This window comes from Mastacembelus armatus, chromosome 13, assembly GCF_900324485.2.
Source record: "Mastacembelus armatus chromosome 13, fMasArm1.2, whole genome shotgun sequence".
In the NCBI taxonomy this organism is placed as follows: Eukaryota; Metazoa; Chordata; class Actinopteri; order Synbranchiformes; family Mastacembelidae; genus Mastacembelus; species Mastacembelus armatus.
The window spans coordinates 16,511,102-16,526,739 of record NC_046645.1 but is presented as its reverse complement, the minus strand read 5'-3'; the positions used below and the strand labels follow the sequence as shown (position 1 = coordinate 16,526,739).

Sequence of the window (15,638 nt, the reverse complement as noted above, 5' to 3'; positions counted from 1 at the left end):
CAGTGCACCGTTAGGAATAATTCACAGATCATTCCACCATTTTAATACTATTTAACATTAAAATTAACTTCATCAAAAACAACATCCCTGGAAATCTGTGGAAAGTTAAGTTAACCTAGTTAAAATTCACAGAGCTTCTTGCATTAATTGTGAAATAGCTGAAGTTTCAGTTTTTAAAACACAGGATTTACTACTAAAGCACCAGAATTATCCTTTAATCTCATATCATTTTAATGAATGACAGTGCAATCCCTTCTATTGTCTTTCTGTCCAGGAACATAAGGGCATTGTGGTGGAGCAGCCATCCATCCTGAGCTCACTGCGAAATCCAATGGCCTCATCAATAATAGAGCCTGCTCCTCCTGACAGACTGGGAGGACTGGGAAACTTCAGCCCTGTCAGCCCTAATGATGAGAGGTCTCCTGATGCTGTGTCCAGTGCCTCAGAGGCTACAGAGACTGGTCAGTTAACACACTTTACAGAACAGTAGACGACATGTAAAGAAATATAAAACCTACTCTGGAGTTTTTTTAAGTACACAACAGCAGTAGTCAGTGTCTCCACTGGTTTAATTCATTTTTTACCAGGCGTTCTGACCAGTACAAAATAACAGTTTCCTTCCTTCAGGTTTTCTCCAGAGAATGGAAGCTTTCTGGACTCTATTCGATTTGCATTTCATTTTGTAATTGGCAATTCAATATGCAGTTTGGTCATTCGATTTGAAAATGCAATTTGCAATTGATAATTCAGTGTGCACAGTGACAATTCAGTTCTCAATTCACTTAGAATTATTTTGGATTTTATATTTTTACAAAGGCAAAACAACAGCAGTTTAACAATAGATGAGAATGAGAATGGAATTAAAACACCTCAACCTGACAACTGAGTAAATGTAACATACTGTTATTGTGTTGAAATTGCATGTCCTTTTCCTCTTTTTTTTACAATTTTCCTGTGTCCCAGCAGCCTTGAGCCCACAGGTAGCTCCCTCTGCTACAGAGAGCTGTTTTGCTCGTCAGCACAATGTATCAGACAACAACAATCAATGTTTTTCTGGAGCCAACGGCCACCTCCCCTCACCGCTTACAGCACAAAGACCTGGAGCCATTGATAACCAGCCTCTGGTTACCACAGACCCCATGAAGGCAAGGACGGTGTGCATGTGTGTGTGTCTACGTGTGTGTGGGACCCCAGTCACTATGAACAACTAAAAACTGAAGCTTCTGTGCATTGTACAGATTGTTCCTGTATACAGGATTCAAATAGCAGTTGTTCAAAGCCATGCATTCAACAGACCCTTCACAATAACTAAATGAATTTCACAGTCTGATTTTCGTTACAGCATTTGCAGTGTTCAGTTTACATAAAGTGCTTTTTTATTTTTTTAGAAGAAGAAGAAGAAGAGTAGCATTGGCAGCTTTTTTGTGGTTTGACATTAGAAATGATCTGTGATTACCACTGTAATTAGGAGGCACTGCTCCTCAGCTCTCATTGACCAGGTGGTGCTTTCTTCGCAGTTTCTAATCCCTACATTTTGCAGTAAAGATAGCAGGCTGCAAGACTGTGCACAGCATCAGGATACTGCCTCTGTCTATTATCTGTAATTCAAGAAGACAGAATAGTGTTTTTTTTTTTTTGTACACATATGGTATTTAAATGCTGATGTCTGTACTGTGCCCCTGTAGGCCCCTACATTAACCATGGAGGGTGGCAGACTGAAGCGCTCCCTGCAGTTGGTGTCTGGTAGAGATTTTGAGACGGTGCCAGAGCCGGTGTGGCGGGCACTCTACCACTGGTATGGTGCCAACCTCAGTCTGCCACGACCTGTGAGTAAAAACAGTACATCTACTCAGCTAATGAACCTTGCCATCTCTATCATGCACTACTGGCAGATTTGTAAGTCTACAAAGGTGTGAACAAATCAGACTTAAATTAAATCAATAATCATTTTGTAAAATACAAAAGCTTATTTTAAAAAAGAAGTTATTTTTTCACATAATAAGACTCTGACCTGGACTTCTTCAAAAAGACTTAAAACCAAGCTGTAATATGGAAAGGATATTTGGAACAGTCTGGGACATTGAATTTTTCTTGCATGGACATTTTGGACATTAAAACTATGTTTTACAATATCTGCTATGTAAGGCTCGTTCTTTACAATGATGCCATTATTTAGTAAATATAAGGGATCAAATAATATGGAACATCTTGGAACCTGGACTAATCAGCAATATGCCCATCTGTTGGGATTTTGAAAATTACAGTTACTTGTTTTGCAACAGAAATATTGAACCATATTCCAGTCTTAGATAAGAAGTCTAAAGGTCACACCAGAGGTGAATTTCTTAGCAATTATTTCACATCAGTAATATTTTTTTTTTACCAAAAACTTGCCAATCAACCATTTCACATCAATGGCAGAATTTTGCTGTGACTTGAAACTTTCACCTCCTACCCTGCAGGTCATCCTGGAGAGCAAGACCGGCCAAGCAGAGCTGGAGCTCTTCCCGCGCTACCTCCTGTTTCTCCGCCAGCAGCCGGCAACACGCTCCCCACAGTCTAACATCTGGGTCAATATGGGTATGACGAGCCTGCGAATGTTCCCACCGTATTTACCCCCACCAAGAGGTAACGTAAGCCTGCAGCAAGAACAGAGCAAGCTGTTGAAAAATGCTTCTTTGAGCAAACCTGCATCCCCAGCATATCCCCATTTAATCCTCCTTTAATGGACTAAACCAGTCCACACAGTGCTCTGGAGTGGGCAGTGGAATGAACCAATGGAACATGAAGGGGAATGACTGACTTTTTTCTCACACTAAAAGACAGACCTTGCCATTCAAGTATTTGTTTTGACAAGGCTTGTAGTGCTTTACACTGATAGCATTATTTTACTAGATACACTGAATCAAATAATATAGAAAATTGAAACATTTGGAATAGTCTGGAACCTGAACTTTTCAGCGATGCATTTATTCGATAGGGTTTTGGAAGTTACAACTACTGGTAATTATTTTGTGAAATACTCAATAGGACTCATGCTTATCCAGTGTTAGACAAAAATACGGAAGCAAGGTTAGACTTGCAGAGAGTGGACCAAATAAGAAAAAAATGAGGAAACGCTCTTATCAAGTAGGTTACATTTAGACAAAAACTCTTCTAGTAACCAAAGACATGCAAAATAAAATACTGATTTACCAAACTGGCAGTCCATACATCAACAGAAGAAATTCTGAAGTTAAATTACCATAATGAACATACCAGAAATTTGTAAAAGGCTAGGTTCAGGCAAGTGTTCAGATACCAGGAGCACTGGGCGTGTGAGATGTGTACGCCCTGCTCAAACTGTTATAGATTTCAGTGTTAAGCTTATTAGTAATAAATCTAGCACTTTTAAAGCTGTCGTAGATGTCTCATTGCAGAAGATCGTTACTGCTTGTTCGGTATTACGTTTAAATCTGCCTGCTGTTGAGCATCAATTTCCTGTCACATTGTTTTATCATTTATGCCAAAATGTAGGCGCCACCAAATTAGAATATTTACTGTTTTTTCACAGTTAATCTTCTATATATGTTCTAGACCAACCGACCCATACACAATAAATAAAACTAGATTTTACTGCAGTGTGTAATCTCTTTGGATTATGTCTAAATGGATATTATAGAAAAGTGGAAATGCCTCTGTGAAGGAAGAAACAAGATGACACAGCATAAAGTGAAGACATACAGTTTCTACAGTATAATCAGGTTGGGATAACATCAGCACTCAGCAGGAGATGGCTGGTCCAAATCAAGTCAACATATCAGGTTTCAGGCCACAGCGCAGACCTGAGTCCTCAAGGGAAGCTTTGGCTTCCATCATGAGTCATACTCTGTCTGAGCAGCAGCTTGTCATAGCTGCATATTAAGACCATCTGCTGACATGTGATCAGAATATTGGAATATTATACCATATTCATCATAATATGGACAAACCAAAACAAATGAAAATATGAAATTTACACAGCAAATGGGGAAGGAAGGCAGCATCTAAAGTATACATAATTATATGGTGAACCTGTACACTGTCTAGTTGAACAAGACATGGCTTGTTCTTCCAACCAATTCCAGGAGTCTTCACTCCTTTCCTCTTCATCTAGTGAATGCGAATTAGTACAAATAGATATCTGTTACACCACAACCCCTTTACCTGTGGGGAGTGCCATCTTTTTATAGTTAATTCTAGTTTTTTTTCCCCTTTCTACAAAAATATAGAAAACAGTTTATTTATTTTATAACACAAGTTGGAGGTACTAACGTTGGAATGGATGAAAATAAAAAGGTAAACATTGTGAGACAAGGTCTTAACTCTGACCTGTAAGTATAAGGAAGGGTGGACAGCTATTCAAATCTTCTTTAATGGGTTTCAGCCAGACCTGGTAGATTCAAGTCAAATGTTGTATTCACACGAGCTTTAAAAGTCACAGCCAAAGATCTCAGTCCTTCTTGTTTCTAGAAAACAGGGGATGGATTAATGTCCTTGTCAAATATCTAAAATCTAATTATGCCAAAAGTGAAGCACTCAGTCAAACATAGAGCATGGTTTATTTTGTGGTATACTTGAATGGCAATTCTGCTGTATTGGATAAAACAGCAGTATGGTGATTCCATTTTGTGCCATTAAAATTCAATAATCAACATCAATGAACTGAAGCTCTTTATTGATTTAACAGGACTAATACTGATTGGTTTGTATTTGATTTCATTACATCTGAATCCACTAAATCCACTAAGTTGATCGACCAATCAAGTTTGCATTGCCCTTTCTTGCTGCTTCCTTACAACTAATACTCAGCAGAATCCCGTTGATGAGTTTTATAAACATGTTGGTAAATTATAGATGAGAGTGATTGCATTGTGAAGCTTGTGATAAGTCTGGTTACCATAGCAACAAATCAGCTTTTAGGGGTGATGATTTCAGTCAGTTTTAAAATACAAACATATGTTAAATTACAGTTATTAACTTCACATTAAACACAAAAACAACTGAAGTGAATGTGGAATAATTGTTTTTAAAGGGCTCTGGTTTTCTTTGGTCTTCTTTGTACAACCTAGCAGGCAATGTGCCATCCCCCAACGCACCTTTGAAGAGAGTGTTGGCCTACACAGGCTGCTTCAGCCGCATGGGCACCATCAAGGACATCCACCTCTACCTGTCTCAGAGACTCCGCATCAAGGAGGAGGACATGAGACTGTGGCTCTACAACAGTGAGGTGGGCCACGAAGCTTTTAGAGTCCCAGTTCTTTCATACACGAGTGTGACATGCAGATATGTTTTGTGATATATTGGGCCAAAATGAGGCTCTAATGAAATATATGAAAATATATGAAATATATGAAAATAATAACTGGCTCTAATTCCACTTTTGCGTTGTGGTGTTATTGTACATAGTATGTCTTTTAGCCTGGTTAAAGTGGACAAATTCTAGAGCTTTAGAAGACCCAGGCATATTACATGTCAGCTTCCCATGTGGTTTGAGGAAATTCAATGAAAATACAGTTTGACTATATACCACCAAATCACAATACCAGCTGGAGGGACTTAAGAGGTCTTAACATTAAAAAGGGCCTCCATGTCAAAATCTATTTGTAAAGTGCTTTCATGGATTTTTGTGTCATCAAGTTACCACAGAGCAAAACATGAGCCAGATACAATTCCAGCACAGAAGGGAAGAACTTTTACAGGCGTTCATTAAATTATGTTTTTCATTAGCATGCTGTAGAGGGTTAATGTGTCTGATTTTAAAAGAACAGGATAGTAATTATTTCATAGTTCTAATCAGTCAAATGTCATAAAAATGTGGGATGAGTAACTGAGTTTCAACAAGCTTTGTTCTCTCTGGCAGAACTACCTCACCCTCCTGGATGATGAAGATCATACACTGGAAAGTCTGAAGATCCAGGATGAGCAGCAGTTAGTTATTGAAGGTATGAAACACCCCCTTTTCCTACATCATTTCTTTTCAAAATTAATCAAATTCTATATAACTGTCATTGCATTCATTTGAATAGGAATTGTGAGTGATGGAACAAGAAAATGGGAGACAAATGGTTTAATCAATGAAATGTCTTTCTCATCCACAGTCAGGAACAAAGACATGAGCTGGCCTGAGGAAATGTCGTTTATTGCCAATAGCAGTAAGATGGACAGACACAAAGGTAAGTTGGAAGACACTGCATGAACTCACTGTGCATGTGTACACATTTCAACAAGAAGGCATTGTCTCAAGCAGCATGCTGTGATCTATGGTAACTGTGCTCTGTTACACTCAGATATTACATTTGAACTAAAGTCTTTGAGCTTCACATATACTCATAGTAGAATGTGGCATTGGGAGAATGTGAGACCTAATGATCACACCAAACATGACTGGAAGGATTATTACAAATTCCAAAATTCAGCTCAGCTGTCATACAACAGCAGAGTCAGGACTGGGCACCTTTGGGTTAGTACTCAAGAGTCACTTATTTTGTAACAGTCTGTCCCTCTTTGTATGTTCCGTGTTCTTGTATTCTTGACAGTTTCTCACATCTGCAGCAGCAAAAGATATTCTGCTTATCGGTCATAGTCAGTTAATAACATTTGGTATCCTCAGTCAGGTGATTATTTAGATCTGATTAGTACATGATTGTTTTCCAATCCAGTTCCTACAGAGAAAGGAGCCACTGGCCTCAGCAACCTTGGCAACACCTGCTTCATGAACTCCAGTATCCAGTGTGTGAGCAACACCAAGCCTCTTACAGACTACTTCCTCTCAGGGAGACACCTCTATGAGCTCAACAGGTACCACTTAAGTGTAGTACTTTGGTAGAAATCTTTCCAGCATTACTCAGAATTTGAAAGTATGATTTAACTTGGACATTCACAGAACTAACCCTATTGGGATGCGAGGTCACATGGCCAAGTGTTATGGAGACCTAGTGATGGAGCTTTGGAGCGGCACACAGAAGAATGTGGCTCCGCTTAAACTAAGGGTGAGCAGGTTCATCACCGTCTTATATATGAAATGTTTAAGTCTAACAGTCTGCAGTGGGAAGATACAGTGACGTGAGCCTTCATTTCATATTTTCATTTTCACTTTATTTGTATGTGTTTTTGCACAGTTTGTAGAGTTGTATGACAACTGATGTATAACAGGCTCATTGCAGCAACTGATACTGAAAATCTTTTTTGTTTTTGAAAATACTTAACTTTGTTGTTATAATCATAATTGCACTTTTCATATTTTTAGTTTTAAAAGTATTGTCTGAGCAATTACAACAGTTTTTTTTTGTTTTTTTTTTTTTTTGTCGTTGTTTTGCATTGTTTAGGCAAAAAATTGTTTTTAATTTGCACAGAAAATTATTCACAGATAAGTGAAAAGAACGGTTAAAATATTGATGTTGCAGTTTTACTGGGGTTGGAGGCCCCAGAAATTTTTCGTTCTCCAACGGGGGGCCCGACAGAAAAAGTTTGAGAACCACTGATGTGGTATCTGTGTAAACTACACAATAACTTTCCTTACTAGTTAGTAATTTATTGGTTTGGTCAGGGTTTGTCACCTTTGATCCATAAGCTGATGGTCTGTTTCTAAACTGCAAGATAATTTGCTTTTTAAAGGTTTTATGGAAGTAAATTTTATGTTGCCATAATTTCCTCTTCAGTGGACGATAGCAAAGTATGCCCCGCGCTTCAATGGCTTCCAGCAGCAGGATTCCCAGGAGCTGCTAGCCTTCCTGCTCGATGGTCTTCATGAAGATCTGAACCGAGTCCATGAGAAACCATACGTGGAGCTGAAGGACAGTGATGGTCGGCCTGACTGGGAGGTGGCCTCTGAGGTCAGAGATCTGCTCATCAAATACTGTTATACACAGATGAAATTATTGCTATATATCTCACTGTGGCATGAGTTCTGGGATGAAGATCAAAGTGTGAGGGAGATGTGAAGGGAGGTGCAAGGGTAGATCGATGCCATTCACTCATACATTCATTCATTATCTACACCTGCTTATTACTTATAAGCTTATACACAAACAGCCAAAGGGATGAACAGTTTACTTGTCTTTATTGTATGTTGCTAGTTAGTTCAGTCCATTTCAGTACTTTCCTCCACCTTCTGCTTCTCTGCCCAGTAAGTCATGCCACCAGTAGCTCTCCTGCTCTGGCAGAGCCTGCTCCACTCCACAGGGTTTCTGCTTTATCAGCTGCTTCCTCATCAGCACAGTCCCCCTGCCAGTCTCTGACTGGTACCAGGAGGGAAGAGAGGGACCTGTTGGCCTTCTGCACCTAAACAATCGGAGCCTAGTTGTCTGATTAGTCCCAGCTGTGACAGTCACACTCACACAGACACACCCACATGCACCTGATGCATCCACTACAATCCATCTGCTACACATCTCCCAGCCTACAGACTGCTCCACCTGCACAGAATCAGACTCTCCTTATAACTCCTTAACTTGCCTGAAAATTATCATGTTTTTTCACAGGATTTCATGGTACGCTACAGACCAAGAGTGCTTATAGCTAATTTGGCATACTTTTAGTAGTGCTTGTATGGCAAAATGTGACACAGCCCACAACTGCCCCCACAGGAATGTTACACTTCAGTTTATATCCACCAGAGACCCCAGGTTATTCAGCAAGACCAGTAAAGACAAAATAATGTTGTTAGGAAATCCATTAATAATAACTTTTATCTCTGGTTAACAGTTTATGTCAACAGGTAGCTGAAATGTTATGCAGGATTAAAGGGATCACTATTAATCTAGTGAATAATAGACCTTCAGAGTAATTGCCTGTATGTGTAGCTCCCCTCAGCTTTACAGAGCTTTATAGTGTATTTTGAGCTCATTATTTAGTGCGCAGACCACAACTTTGTTTTGTTTGCAGCAGGAAGCTGTTTCAGAGGAAAATCTCTATAAGGTCACTGTAACTACCCGCCCAGCAGCAAACAGCAGACAGACACAGGGTGAGAGCAGCTAATGAACACAGTGGAGCATTTAGCAGCTAGAGAGCCAGAGATTTTCCTCAGGAACTGGTATAGATGAAAATCCCAGATAGATGAGAATGCAAATGGGTTTACATTGATCAGATGATGAGATGAGATGAGAGATCATGTTGCTCTGTGTATACTGGATGGTTAAAGCTGAAACTGTTAACTTCATGTCAGTTTTAAAGGTGATAATGTATCAGAGTTGTGTTCACCACTGCCCCCAAGTGGCAAAAAAAAAGTTAGTTCATTTTAAATATTTATGAGTAGTTAAAAACATCGTAATTATTTTTTGGCCGTTCAACCATGATACACTGAGTAATGTACGTCATCAAGACTCTGTGTGTGGTTTGATCAGATTTGATAGATAGCAGCTAAGCAAACCCTTCAGCTTGTCAATTTGATTCAAATGTTGCATGTTTCCCAACTGAGCCCCACCCACTTCAAATCACGATCATTTAAAAACTACTACTGATTCTCAGTTGAAAAAGTAATTATAAATTGTTATGGTCTTCTTACATTTAGCCCCATATATCATCTCAGACTTTACTATGAAGGTCAGTTGACACACATTATGAGGGGAAACGTAGACTGTATCATTTGCTGTCATCCATTACCTCCATCAAGGGAAGAACAAATGAATATGCTTGTGCTTTTCCATGCTTGTGTTAGTCTGGTTGGAAATGTATGGGATGGGAAGACAGGGCCTTTGATGACTTCAGGCTTGTCTGCTTTTTTATGGCATCATCCAAGCTGTTACATCCTTTAGCGTCCATTCTGAAAGTCAAAGGAAGAGGATAAAAACAGAGCAGTCAATACCAGTCAGTCCATCATCTAAGCTTTTTATTTAAATAGTTAATGTGCTCTAGTCATGTTCTGTATGTTTGCTGTTTGTCCTGAGGAGGGACTTGTAGGAATAATTGTATATTATCTCAGTACTGTGAGTATGTTTGTTTGTGTTGCCTCATAGGCGTGGGAGAACCACCTGCGCAGGAACCGCTCCATTGTGGTGGACCTGTTCCATGGTCAGCTCAAGTCCCAGGTGAAGTGTAAGACCTGTGGTCACATTAGCGCTCGGTTTGATCCCTTCAACTTCCTGTCTCTACCCCTACCCATGGATAGCTCCATGCATCTTGAGATCACTGGTAAGGAGCCTGGAGGACAGACACAAACTTAATTTTCTTTTAATAACAAAACCTGATTCCTGTGTCATGTTGTGTGTTTGTAGTGATTAAACTGGATGGTTCCACACCTGTGCGCTATGGCCTGAGGTTGAATATGGATGAAAAGTACACAGGACTGAAGAAACAGCTGAGTGAATTGTGCAGTCTGAAGCCTGAGCAGATCCTTCTCGCTGAGGTCCATACCTCTAACATCAAGGTACTGGACTGCTCCACTGGTCTTGCCACACACCACGTCACTTATAAAAATATAGCTGGGGAAAAAAAGGGCAAGGACATCATTCCTGGCACTGTACAGCAAAATTAGGTTTCCAGGATCAAATACTAATTATTTGCCACTAGAAAGTTTAGAATTTGAAAACATGTTCACAAAATGAAGCACTCAATTTAAACTACTTTTCAAAAAAGTATATCCTTGTGGATATCCTGCTCCAACAGCGCTGTTTCCAGCCATCACAGTCCCATGACCTATAGAGCTCACTTACTATGTGTGTAAGACAACCTCAAAATGACTCTGAACTTGCAGTGGTCTGAAGGAGGAGTGGCTGAAAATTCCTCAGTCAAGAACAGAAAGACTCTTAGCTGCTACAAAAGATATTTATGGTTATGATATCTGTCCAACAGAAAAGTTACCAAGTACTGACATAGTCAGGGAGCCAAAATATACGACATTTAGCCTAATGTTTGTTTGTGCCTTATTTGCAGGCCAGGTGTAACAATCTGAAAGTCAATCTGGCTAATGAAACACTGCAGTGTGTCTTTAGTATAAAAAACAATAGTTATCATCTGAGAGCTGGTGCGAGTTTGCAAATTGATAGTTGCAGGTGGGATTGCTACAGTTCCACTGCTTTTTTTTCCCCTAGTTTCAGTGTCAAAAAGGCCCTTTACACAGCATCACGTTTTTATTTTTAAAACTGCATATTGCCAGTTGCTCAGTATACTGGCAATTGTTGACACTGCTGCTGTGAAGTACTGCAGTCTGATGTGCAAATGCTTTGTTTTCAGAACTTCCCTCAGGACAACCAGAAGGTCCGCCTGTCTGTTAATGGCTTTCTTTGTGCTTTTGAGATCCCGGTGCCTGGTTCACCAACATCACTGAGCTCACCCACACTCACAGGTGAGCTCAGCCACTTGCACTTTGTGTTTGCCTTCACTGTAGGTCTGTCTGAGGAAGCACAATTACCTACGGTATTGTTTCATATCCTTATGCGTCTGTCTTCTCCACTCCATTAGACATTACCCCAGTAGCTAATGGCTCAGTTGGTAATGGGCACCTCGGCAATAAGCCTATCCTCATCCCTAATGGGGGGCCGTGCACCATGGTTCCCTGCAGCCCAGAGACACCACTGGTCAATGGGGTCAGCAATGGACACATCACACCAATGCAGGAGAGCCCCTTCATTGGATACATCATCGCAATGCACAGGAAAATGGTGAGAATAGCGCAATATGTATTTAAGGTTATTGTCTACAATTTTAAGGAGAAATTGATGATGTTAAAAAACACTGCATCACTAAGAGGCTTAAATCAAATCAATTTTATCAAATTATGCAACAGTGCTTTACTGTGATTGTATAAACACGTTTCTGTCCCCTTTCAGATGCGTACGGAGCTGTACTTTCTGTCATCTCAGAAGAACCGGCCCAGTCTGTTCGGCATGCCACTTATAGTTCCCTGCACTGTCCACACCAGTAAGAAAGACCTGTATGATGCCGTATGGATCCAAGTGTCCCGGCTGGCCAGCCCAGTGCCCCCACAGGAAGCTAGCAACCATGCCCAGGACTGGTAGGCTGACGGTCTTCTGCTTTCAGTTCTGAAATTGTTTCTGTATTGAATTTTTTCTTTTATTTTTGAAGGAGCCATGTGTAGGTCACCATTATCCCCCTCCTTCCACTCGTGTAAGCTAGCCAATGTTTTCTTTTAACCTGCAGTGATGACAGTATGGGCTACCAGTACCCCTTCACTTTACGGGTCGTGAGTAAGGATGGCAACTCATGTGCCTGGTGTCCGTGGTACAGGTATCAGTATTTCATATACACTCTGTATAAAGTAGTAACTAATGCATGTGGTGGTATTGGGATGTTCAGATTTGGATGTAAGATATACTTTTATTCAAGGCACTAACACTGTTTGAGAAACAGAAAAGCCAAGGAATAAAACCCAAGGAAGCTACTTCTTGTCTTCACAGAGAATTATAGTCATTTATAGAATCCAAGTTTGTTTTCCTGGCCTGTGTATGTGTTGCAGCTGGACCTGTGCATGTCTGTGTCTCTAGGTTCTGTAGAGGCTGTACAATAGAGTGCACAGAAGACAGAGCCTCTGTTGGAAATGCTTATATAGCTGTGGACTGGGACCCCACTGCCCTACACCTCCGCTACCAGACCTCCCAGGAGAGGGTGGGACACACACACACACACACACACACACACACACATACACACATACACACATCATTGTACTGATGACTGAAGCAGGTTGGAGTCGTTGTGGAATAAATGTTTCTGTTTTCACATATAAACTCCAGACTGTCATGACATATCTCCCGTTTTCAAAAAAATAAAATACACCAGAGGAAATATAGACATGAAACCTAAAAAACATGGAGGTTCATGGTGACATGGGTCAACAGAACCATGATCAATTTACTGAATGACTGATTGTCTGACCACATAACAGAGTAATAATTGTTTATTTATGGAAAACGTGACTCTCACGCTTCTCTACTTCTGGTATCATCTCTGCAGCTGCTCAGTGTCACTGCCAACTATTTTAATAATCAAATGTTCTCAATAATATCGACTAGATGTTGCAGCCCTAAATGAAATACAGAATTATTTCTGTGCGAGTGGTGTTTTGTCAGTCTTTGTTTGGGAAACACTCTCACTGTTTAAATGCGTATATAGCTTCACAGTGCAGATGGTCAAGTTTATGACTTCCTCAGTGATGCACTTGGTCCTTGTATTCTTCTTCTTCTTTACCTTTCGGCTTACTCCCATTCGGGGTGACCACAGCAGATCAATTGATCCGCATTGTGGATTTGGCACAAGTTTTATGCCGGATGCCCTTCCTGTTGCAGCCTCAGTGTCTGAGGATAGCGGCCCCTGGACTTCCATGTTCCATCCAAATACTAACCAGGCACAGCCCTGCTTAGCTTCCAAGAGCAGACGCTATTGAGCACTCGAATTCCTGTGTGGCAGCATTCGCTCGGTCCTTGTATTATTGATTAATATTTGAGAGAAGTGAGATAAGTCTCCTCAACAGAAATTCCTGTAGTTCTGGACTTACCCACACGGAGTCACCAGTGAGCTGGTAAATTAGCTACAGAGTGAAATTCAATAGAGGGTTCAACTGTAAAGATCCAGGAATGTATGAGCTACAGTGTGTCATTAAAATTTATGAAGTTACTTCAAGTTTGTGACCGTGCACAAGTCAGGATGCATGATGTGGTTATGTATACTGTAGGTATTATTACTTCCCTGTTGAATTCTGCAACTGCATTACTTTGTTATATAAAAATGCTGCTTCAGCAGCATGAGGAATAGTGCACACTTAACACTGGACAACAAAGATTTCGCTTCTTGAACACTTCTTCATGTATCTTACAGATTTGTGACTGCTGATCATAATAAGGGCATTAAACCTATCATGTATTCTCTTTTTGAGTGGCCGCACCTGAGTGAGAGTGCCCGATAGTGTCCGATCTCTGAAGCTAAGCAGGGCCATGCCTGGTTAGTACTTAGATAGGAGACCATCTTGGAAGTCCAGGGGCCGCTAGCCTCAGCCACTGAGGTTGCGTCAGGAAGGGTATCCAATGTAAAACTTGTGCCAAATTGAGTACGTGGATCAAAATTGATCCTCTGTGGCCACCTTGAACAAGAGCAGCTGAAAGAAAAAAAAATAGTTCTCTTTTTGAAATCTTGGAGTGCAGTGCACCAGACACTGAGTACTTTTAGTTCTGTTAAAGCTTTACTAAAGGAACATGAGTTAGACAACACTATTAAATAAAGTGTATGCATGATATACAATACCTTCACCTCATACAGCGTCATGGTGTTCCCTGTAGATAGTGGAGGAGCACTGCAGTGTGGAGCAGTCCCGTCGGGCTCAGGCTGAGCCCATCAGCTTGGACAGCTGTCTGAAGGCCTTCACCAGTGAGGAGGAGCTGGGAGAGGATGAGCTCTACTACTGCTCCAAGTGCAAGACCCACCGACTGGCCACCAAGAAGCTGGACCTCTGGAGGCTGCCACCCATTCTGGTCAGTGGCACCTTTTTATGATCATGTGAGCCCTGAGCTCTGGGCCCAACGATAGTTTTTTGTTAGCGCAAATGTTTCCATGTGATTTTTCTATAGTATTTACTGTTTTTCTTGACAGTATTTAGCTGGACAACCCAGTATGTGTGATTTGTGTTGCCCTCTCCAGATTGTCCACCTAAAACGCTTCCAGTTTGTCAATGGTCGCTGGATCAAATCCCAGAAGATTGTCAAGTTCCCACGGGAGAATTTTGATCCCAGCGCCTTCCTGGCTCCTCGAGACCTGGAGCAACACTGTCTCCACTCCCGCAGTGAGAGTGAGGATCTGCTGAGGGTCCGAGAAGACAACCTCTCCTCCATCTCTGCTCCAGCTGGCTTCTGCAACCTTCACAAAGGTACCACCTGTTTAGTTTTATGTTGGGAGCATGACATAATGTGAAACAAAATAAACTCAGCCACAGAGGAAGTGTCTTTAATCCTGTGTTTTTCCTGACAGCCTCCCCTGCCTCTAGCAGAAAGTCCGCACCTTCACTCAGCCGCAGCAGCAGCCCCTCCAGCAGCCCTAAGGCCAGCAGCGGAGGACGCAGGCCAGGACGGCTACGCCTGCCCCAGCTGGGCAGCAGACACCGCCTCTCTAACAGCAAGGAGAACTTGGATGGAGCTGCTGATCCAGGGGATAGTGTGCCTCAGGCAGACACAGAGGGGAATGCAGTATCAGGAGAGGCGATCACTTCAGAATCATCATATGGTACTGAGGCGTCCAGCAGTCACTGCGACGTGGTGCTCGTGAACGGTGACAGCAATGGGCTAAATTCAGACTGCAGCACAGAGAGCAACATGGACCCTGACAACTCACTGCCACAGCACAGAGACAACATGTGCCTGGACGCCATCTACAACCTCTATGCAATATCAGTAAGTCACTGTCACACAAGTCCCTCAATAGGGTGTCTGCTTAGAAACTATTCTAAAATGTGTTTCTGATTTTGTCCTTAGTGCCATTCAGGAATAATGGGAGGAGGCCACTATGTGACATATGCCAAAAACCCCAATGAGAAATGGTACTGTTACAATGACAGCAGCTGTAAGGTAAGACAGCAGAACAGTTCATATCTCCATATCTAACAGCATGTTTGTTACATACAGTATCACACCCAGGTCGTATAAAAAGTATTCTCCTGGAACTTAAGTAGTGTTTAC

At 41.3% G+C, this 15,638-nt stretch overlaps 1 protein-coding gene across 6 annotated transcripts in view; it reads left to right on the top strand.

The window, feature by feature from the left end:
* usp32 (ubiquitin specific peptidase 32) overlaps positions 1–15,638 on the top strand; it is a 58,311-nt gene that overhangs the window by 38,345 nt on the left and 4,328 nt on the right. The window contains exons 13-33 of one of the 6 annotated variants that reach the window (XM_026319767.1): positions 275–461; positions 967–1,145; positions 1,686–1,826; positions 2,463–2,628; positions 5,094–5,248; positions 5,882–5,963; positions 6,120–6,194; positions 6,681–6,819; positions 6,905–7,010; positions 7,680–7,853; positions 9,975–10,149; positions 10,233–10,384; positions 11,191–11,302; positions 11,419–11,618; positions 11,787–11,971; positions 12,118–12,204; positions 12,462–12,582; positions 14,250–14,441; positions 14,608–14,833; positions 14,935–15,353; positions 15,435–15,527. In XM_026319767.1, the coding sequence (XP_026175552.1) occupies positions 275–461; positions 967–1,145; positions 1,686–1,826; positions 2,463–2,628; positions 5,094–5,248; positions 5,882–5,963; positions 6,120–6,194; positions 6,681–6,819; positions 6,905–7,010; positions 7,680–7,853; positions 9,975–10,149; positions 10,233–10,384; positions 11,191–11,302; positions 11,419–11,618; positions 11,787–11,971; positions 12,118–12,204; positions 12,462–12,582; positions 14,250–14,441; positions 14,608–14,833; positions 14,935–15,353; positions 15,435–15,527 (3,366 nt within the window). Of the gene's footprint in view, positions 1–274; positions 462–963; positions 1,146–1,685; positions 1,827–2,462; positions 2,629–5,090; positions 5,249–5,881; positions 5,964–6,119; positions 6,195–6,680; positions 6,820–6,904; positions 7,011–7,679; positions 7,854–9,974; positions 10,150–10,232; positions 10,385–11,190; positions 11,303–11,418; positions 11,619–11,786; positions 11,972–12,117; positions 12,205–12,461; positions 12,583–14,249; positions 14,442–14,607; positions 14,834–14,934; positions 15,354–15,434; positions 15,528–15,638 lie in introns of all 6 variants that reach the window. The other 5 variants (XM_026319748.1, XM_026319784.1, XM_026319775.1 and 2 more) reach the window with 5 other exon arrangements.